Genomic DNA, 8,456 nt, shown 5'->3' with positions numbered 1-8,456 from the left:
ATATATAGCAGAAAGGGAGTTAACTATAGCAAAAAATTTACAACAAAGGACAGCCACTTTATTCACAAAGCAATAACACAAAAAAGAAGCCTTGTCTTTTGGTTTAGCCTTTACCAGATCCCTTAAATCTGATAGGTCTCTCATGAAAAGATGGCTGAGCAATTACTGTTTAATGTTGTGGCTTGTAGCACAAAGCAGCCTCCCTAGAACTTCTTCCCAAACCACTCTGTGATCTCCAGAGTCTGGTTGCACCAGAGAAAACTTGTAAGAAACTACATACTGACACTGCTAAATGTCACTGTTGGGTTGCAAGTACCTCAAACATCTGCATCCCTGGGTAGTTTTGTTATGCTTTGTAGCACTGTGGAGGGTAAGTATAACACTGTTGACAATAGTAAATTCCAGAGTCTTCAGGATCCAGGTTAATGATAATGAGCCAATAATCTGTTCCAGATCCACTGCCACTGAACCTCTTTGGAACATCAGCGAGTAAATTGGATGCATAATAGATCAGAAACTTGGGACTTGCCCCAGGTTTCTGCTGGTACCAGCCTAAATATCTACCAATGTCTTGACTGGCCTGACACTTGACAGTGTGTCCTATAAAGGTAGACAGAGAAACTGGACTTTGGGTCATGTGAATGTCACATTGAACACCTGAAATCAGAAATATAAATAAAGATATACACAGAATTAATGATTTCATTAAGTGCTTTCCTAAATACCTAGGCTGCAGCAACTGCACTGGGATGACCAGGGCTGTTATACCTTACCTAGGAGGCAGAGAACAAGGAGACTCAGGAGGTGACTGAGAATCCTCATGTTCACACTGTGTCTTGAATGCAATTGACTACATCACAGGATATTATCAGCCTATTAAAAAGTACTCAGTGAACTGGAAATTTCTGTGAGTATATGCAAATCAGTGGAAATTATAGAGACCTGATCACGGATGCATGGCTGGCTCATCTCAGTAACTAAATTCAGGTTGCTGTTCATAGATATCTCAGGCCAGATTTCACTAAAAAGAACATGATTAGTCTCTGGAAATAATGGGGTAGTTATTCCACTCTCCTGTGAGTGTTAATTTTAAAGGACTACATTTACTGCTTTCTGACTAGTCAAAGACCAAAGTCCTAGAATTTGTAGGAAATTTCATTGGCTTTTTAGGTTTAATGATGGTGGGTATTATTTAGAAGAGGGCTTTCTCTGTAGATTTTGAAGTCCTTAGCATAATAAATTAGCAGTATCAGCAACAAGAAATGCATATAGAGAGAAGAGGATGGGGTAAAACAGTATCTCATGTGCAAAGTAAAGGATGAATGCCAGGCAGTGATGGTGCAAGCCCTTAATCCTGCAATCAGAGATAGGCAGATATTTGTAAGTTCAAGGCCATCCTGGTCTAATAAGCAAGTTCCAGGACAGACACCAAAACTACACAGAGAAGCCCTGTCTCTAAAATCCAAAAGAAAAGAAAAATGACAAAGGAAAGAAAAAGTAAAGGATGTGCTTTACAAGGAAAGGGTGGAAGTGAACATCCACACCTTACTGGTAACTTGTCAGCTTTACCTAACCCTACTGTTCTCATCTACCTTTGTAAGCTTTGGCCTTCTCACCCGTGAGAATTGCCAAAATCAGGGATGTGTTTACGTTTAGAATGCCAATTCAATTTATCACTTTGCATGTCTTTCTACACATTACACTTACCTGCTTTTTAAGGTTCTTGTGTTTTTACTTGCCCAGATGAACCATTTTTACAACAACTAGTTCCTGTGGGAGCAAAAGTTCTTTCTAGACCAACTGCTTGCATACCCTTGAATTTGCCAGGTTCCCTAAATATGCGTATTATCCCATCAGGACATTCTATCAAATTATAAAAGGAATATAGTTTTCATTGCAAAAAGAAGACATTAATGCCCAAAAAGGCAAGTGAAAACTTCAGAAGAATATTATATTAGATCATCCTCCATGTTAACACAGTATCAAAAAGAAATATTGGGTTGTCAAGAGAAGACAACAGCAGAGGATATGGAAAGAATCAGGATGTCTCCTAGTTAGCCTCACTTCTCTACCTGATCAGTGTTCCTTATGAAGTCTCATGTGGGGAATTGCCTTGATAAGACTGGCTTGTGTGCTTGTTTATGGGAAATTTTCTTGATTAATAATTGATAAAAGGCTTGTAGAATTCTGAACTGAAACCATCTGGTCCTGGGCTTTTTTTGGTTGGAAGACTTTTGATGACTGTTCTATTACTTCAGCAGTTATAGGTCTGTTTAATTTGCTTATCTGGTCTTGATTTAATTTTGGTAAGTGATATTTATCCAGAAAGTTGTCAATTTCCTTTAAGTTTTCCAATTTTGTGGAGTACAAGTTTTAGAAATATGACCTGATGATTCTCTGGATTTCCTCCTTGTCTGTTGTTATATCCCCGTTTTCATTTCTGATTTTGTTAATTTGGATATTCTCTCTCTGCCTTTTGGTTAACTTGGATAAAGGTCTATCTATTTTGTTGATTTTCTCAGGAAACAACTCTTTGTCGCATTGATTCTTTGTATTGTTTCCTTTGTTTCTATTTTGTTGATTTCAGCTCTCAATTTGGTTATTTCCTGCTATTTAGTTCTCTAAGGTGAGTTTGCTTCATTTTCTTCTAAAATTTTCAAATATTCTATTAATTCACTAGTGTGGGATTTTTCCTGTTTCTTTATGTAGGCATTGAGTGCTATGAACTTCCCTCTTACCACTGCTTTCATTGTGTCCCATAAATTTGAGTATGTTATTTGGTCATTTTCATTGAATTTTTGGAAGTCTTTTGTTGTAGGAGCTGCGGGTCTCTTCCCACAGCCCGGCTCCTGGGGCCGCCCTGCTAGATTATGCCCTGAAATAACAACACACAAATTGTATTCTTTTAAACACTGCTTGGCCCATTATATCTAGCCTCTTCTCGGCTAACTCTTGCACATGGACTAGCCCATTTCTAATAATCTTTGTAGCCCACGAGGTGGCTTACCAGGGGGATTCTAGCCTACGTCCATCCTGGGTCGGAGCTTCATCACGTCTGCCCAGGAGAGGGGAGCATGGCCTCTGAGCTCACTTCCTCTTCCTCCCAGCATTCTGTTCTGTTTACTCCTCCCACCTATGTTTTAACCTATGAGGCCAAGCAGTTTCTTTATTACTTAACCAATGACCTTTCTCCATCAGACTTTAATTTCTCCCTTTATTTCTTCCTGGACCCATTGATGATTCAGGTAAGCATAGTTTAATTTCCATGTGTTTGTGGGTTTTCTGGAATTAGTATTGTTGTTGACTTCTAGTTTTAAATCATGGTGATCTGATAAGGAACCTTGAGTTATTCCAAATTTTTTTTGTAGTTGTTGTTTTGTTACTAAGTATGTGGTCAATTTTTGAGAAGGTTTCATGAGGTACTGAGAAAAAGGTATATTCTTTTCTGTTTGGATGGAATGTTCTATAGATGTCTGTTAAGACCATTTGAGTCATCACATCTGTTAGTTCTCTTATTTCTCTGTTCATGTTTTGTCTGACCTGTCCAGTGGTGAGAGGTCAGTGTTGAAGTCTCCCAATATTAGTGTGTAAGGTTTGAATGTATGATTTAAGCTTTAGAAGTATTTCTTTTACATATGAGGGTACCCTTGTATTTGGGGCATAGGTGTTCAGTATTGAGATTTCCTCTTGATAGATTTTTCCTGTGACTAATATGAAATGACATTTACTTTTGTCTCTTTTGACTAATTTTAGCTTGAAGTCTATTTTGTTAGCTATTAAGATAGCTACACCAGCTTGTTTCTTAGGTCAATTTGATTGGTTTATTTTTCCCCAACCCTTTACTCTGAGATGATGTCTGTCTTTGAGGTTGAGATGTGTTTCTTGTATGCAGAAGAAGGATGGGTTCTGTTTTTATATCCAATCAGTTAACCTGTGTCTTTTTATAGATGAGTTGAGTCCATTTACAGTAAGGGATATTAATGACCAGTAATTACTGTCTCCTGTTAATTTAGTTGTCATTGTTGGTGATGTTAATTTTTGCGTTTTCCCCTTCTTTGGGATTTGCTGCTTTGAGAACATCAATTATCTGTGTTTTTTTTTGGGGGGTGTAGCCATCATCCTTGGGTTGGAGTATTCCTTCTAGTATTTTGTGTAGGGCTTGCCTGTGGCTAGGTATTGCTGAAATCTAGTTTTGTCATGAAATATCTTGTTTTGTGTGACTGCATGTTTTGCTGGGTATAGTAGACAAAAATACTAAATAAAATACTGGCAAATCGAATCCAAGAACACATCAGAACCATCATCCACCATGATCAAGTCGACTTCATCCCAGAGATGCAGGTATGGTTCAACATATGAAAAACTGTCAATGTAATCCACCATACAAACAAGCTGAAAAATAAAAACCACATGAACATCTCAACAAACACTGCAAAAGCTTTTGACAAAATATAATATCTCTTTATGACAGAGGTCTTGGAGAGAGCAGAGATTTAAGGAACATACTTAAACATAATAAATGCAATATACAGAAAGACAACAGCCAACTTCAAAGTAAATGGAGAGAAATTCCCAGTGATTCCACTGAAATCAGGAACAAGACAAGGTTGTCCACTCTCTCCATATCTATTCAATATAGTTCTTGATATCCTAGCTAGAACAATAAGGTACCAAAATGAGATCAAGGGGATACAAATCAGAAAAGAAGGAGTCAAACTCTGTTTGATGATGATATGATAACTTACATAAGCAATCCCATACATTCTACCAAGGAAATTCTACAACACATAAACACTTTCAGTAATGTATCAGAATACAAGATTAACTCAAAAAAATCAGTAGCCCTCCTGTCCACCGATGATAAAAGGGTGGAGAAAGAAAGCAGAGAAACAACACCTTTCACAAAGCAACAAATAGCATAAAATATCTCAGAGTAACTCTAACCAAACAAGTGGAAGACTTGTATGACAAGAACTTTAAATCTTTAAAGAAAGAAATTGAAGAAGACACCAGAAAGTGGAAAGATCCCCCATGCTCTTAAGTAGACAGAAATAACAGTAAAAATGGCATTCTTAGCAAAAGCAATCTACAAATTCAATGCAATGCCCATCAAAACCCCAGCAAAATTTTTCACTCAACCTCATATGGAAAACAAAAAACCAAGGATAGCCAAAACAATCCCTTAAGATAAAATAACTTTTGGAGGCATCACAATTCCTAACTTCAAACTTTACTAAAGAACCACAGTACTGAAAACATCCTGGTATTGGCATAAGAAGAGGCAGTAGTACCAATGGAACCAAATAGAAGATCAGGATATTAATCCAAACACCTCCAAACATCTGAATTTGACAAAGAAGCAAAAATATCAAAAGGAAAAAAGAAATCATATTTAAAAATGGTTCTGGCATAACTGGATATCAACATGTAGGAGAATGAAAATAGACCCATATCTATCACCAAAAACAAAGCTCAATTCCAAATGGATCAAAGACAACAAAAAGCCAGTCACACTGAACCTTATAGAAGAGAAAGAGAGAAGTACACTTGAACACATTGGCACTGGAGACCACTTCCTAAATATAACCCCAGCAGCACAGACACTGAGAGAAACAATTAGTAAATGGGACCTCCTGAAACTGAAAAACTTCTGTAAAGCAAAGGATACAGTCAACAAGACAAAACGACAGCCTACAGAATGGGAAAAGATCTTCACTAACCCCACATTGGACAGAGGTCTGATCTCCAAAATAAACAAAGAACTCAAGAAATTGGTCATCAAAAGAACACATAATCCAATAAAAAATGGAGTACAGACCTAAACAGAGAGCTCTTAACAGAGGAATCTAAAATGGCAGAAAGACACTTAAGGAAATGTTCAACATCCTTAGACATCAGAGAAATGCAAATCAAAATAACTCCGAGATTCAAATCTTACACCTGTAAGAATGGCCAAGATCAAAAACACTGACAATAACTTCTGGAGAGGTTGTGGGGGAAAAGAAACTCTTCTGTATTGTTGGTGGAAATGCAAGCTGGTAAAACCCTTTGGATGTCAGTGTGGCAATTTCTCAGAAAATTAGAAAATAACCTTCCTCAAGACCCAGTAATACCACTTTTGGGTATATATGTAAAGGATGCTCAATCGTGCCACAAGGACATGTGCTCAACTATGTTCATAGCAGCATTGTTTGTCATAGCCTGAACCTGGAAACAACCTAAATGCCCCTTGACTGAAAAATGGATACGTAAAATGTGATACATTGACAAAATGGAATACTACACATCAGAAAAAGGAAACAACATCTTGAATTTTGCAAGAAAATGGATAGAGCTAGATAACATTATTTTCAGTCAGGTAACCCACACACAGAAAGACAATTACCACATAGGTGGTTTTAAACATAAAGCAAAGAAGACCAGCCTACAAACCACAAGCCCAGAAAACTTAGACAAAAATGTGAACACTAAGAAAGACTTACATAGATCTCAGCTACATGGGAAGTAGAAAAAGACAAGATCTCCTGAGTAAATTGGGAGCATGGGGACCTTGGGGGAGTGCTGAAGCAGGGAGGTGAGAGATAGGGAGGGAAGCAAAGAAAAATGTAGAGTTCAATAAAAACCAATTAAAATAATAAAAATAAATAAAATTTAATTAAAAAATTGATAAAGGGCATGGGGTCCACTCCACTGTGGGGAATTATGTTCTTAAGCAGATTAGCTTTCAGTGCTAATATGCTAAGGTACCTGAGCAAGTCAGTGTGCAGCATTCCTTTGTGTTTTCTGCTTCAAAATCTTAACTTGAGTTTGTACCCTGACTTCCTTTTATGACGAACTACAATCTTTAATATAAAATAAACTCTTCCTTCCTTCTGGTCATACTTAGTCATGGAATTTATCACGGCAATGATAAAGCAAACTATGTCAGGGACTGTGTTCTTATATGAACTCTCTCTTCTTTTCCTGGGGATGTGTAGATGGAAGTTTCTGTCCTTATTGTTCCCACAGCCATTCAGACATAACAAAACACACAGAGTTGTATATTAATTATAAACTGGTTGTCCTACTAGTTCAGGCTTATTATTAACTAGCTCTTACAACTTAATCCATAATTCTTATCTATGTTTAGCATGGCTTGTTACCTTTTATTAGTGAGGCATTTTCATCTTGATTCCTCTGTGTCTGGCTAGTGACTGCAGAGTGAACCTTTCATCTTCCCATAATTCTCCTAATCTGGTTATCCCACTTATACTTCCTGCCTAATTACTGGCCAATCTGCATTTTATTAAACCAATACAAATGACAACTCTTTACAGGATAGAAGAGCATTATTCCACAGCACTTCCCCCTTTTTGAAAAAATTTTAATATTTATAAACTATTTTTCTTTTTCTATGACTGGTTATGTACATTGTCTTTTCTTTCTCACATTTTTTACCAGGCTATAAACTTTTTAGATTTTTTTTAATGTCTGCATCTATCTTTACTCTGTATCTGTATTCTTTTATGACTGTATGAGTCAAACCTTAAACTGCTCAACTACTGTGGCCACCCAAGCTCTCTCCTTGGGTCTGTAACAGCCAACCTCATGACTGAAGCCTTAGTTATGAGCTGAATTTAATATAAGACCATTTAAGTAGACCATTTATCCAGGAGAAAGAGTAAAGTAATATAAAAAAAGGCCATTTAAAGATTGAAAATACACAGGAAGTCTGGCTTCTATATGGTGTTGTGTTTACTTTGAATTTTTGAATGCTGATGAGTGAACAATATCTTTTGGGAACCATTGAATTGGAAAAGGAACTGCTGCATTAAACAGCCTAGATATTTTAGGAGTATATGAACCTTAAAATGGAAGTCAGAAAATGTATTGTGTTGGGAAGGAGTTTATTCTTTGTTTCCATGGGAAATGAAAAGTTTTGGAATCCTTCATGTTTAATTGAGACTGGGTTTCATAGTAGGAGATCTCCTGAAAAATCTTGATTACAGATATAAAGAAGTAAAACTACAAGACAATTGATGTATATAATGATCCCTCTTCATGGGAACAGTTATGAGACTGGACAACAAATGTCACAACTTGTTTATCCAGTACTTCACTGTTATCTCAAATTTCTCAGGGTTTTCTAAAGATGTAATTGCTCTTGGACAACAGGAACCAGTCCAAAGAACACAATGCCTACATTCCCAAGAGGTAGGGTGAGTGGTTGTTTATTAATCAGTGGATTATGAATATTTGTTATAATTTAGTTGGAAAATATATGATATAAGACAACAATTAACATCAAATATTTTACATGGGTAAGGATTTTGATATAATGATGCAAATCTGAATTTATTTTGGCATGTTATATGTATATTTCTAATCCTGTTTATAGAGTATTGGGCTTATATAGATCATTTAAAATGTAATAATGTGCCGGGCGGTGGTGGCGCAGGCCTTTAATCCCAGCACTC

The 8,456-nt window shown here is 36.7% G+C and overlaps 1 gene segment (V, D, J or C); it reads right to left on the bottom strand.

Moving 5' to 3' along the window:
* Positions 1 to 346: 346 nt before the first annotated feature.
* Positions 347 to 822, bottom strand: LOC101997395. The segment is given in 2 exon segments: positions 347 to 657; positions 774 to 822. Coding segments are annotated over 2 exon segments (360 nt in total).
* Positions 823 to 8,456: the final 7,634 nt, after the last annotated feature.

This window comes from Microtus ochrogaster (assembly GCF_000317375.1).
Source record: "Microtus ochrogaster isolate Prairie Vole_2 chromosome 14 unlocalized genomic scaffold, MicOch1.0 chr14_random_3, whole genome shotgun sequence".
Lineage (NCBI taxonomy): Eukaryota > Metazoa > Chordata > Mammalia > Rodentia > Cricetidae > Microtus > Microtus ochrogaster.
This window is presented reverse-complemented; position numbering and strand designations above follow the sequence as displayed.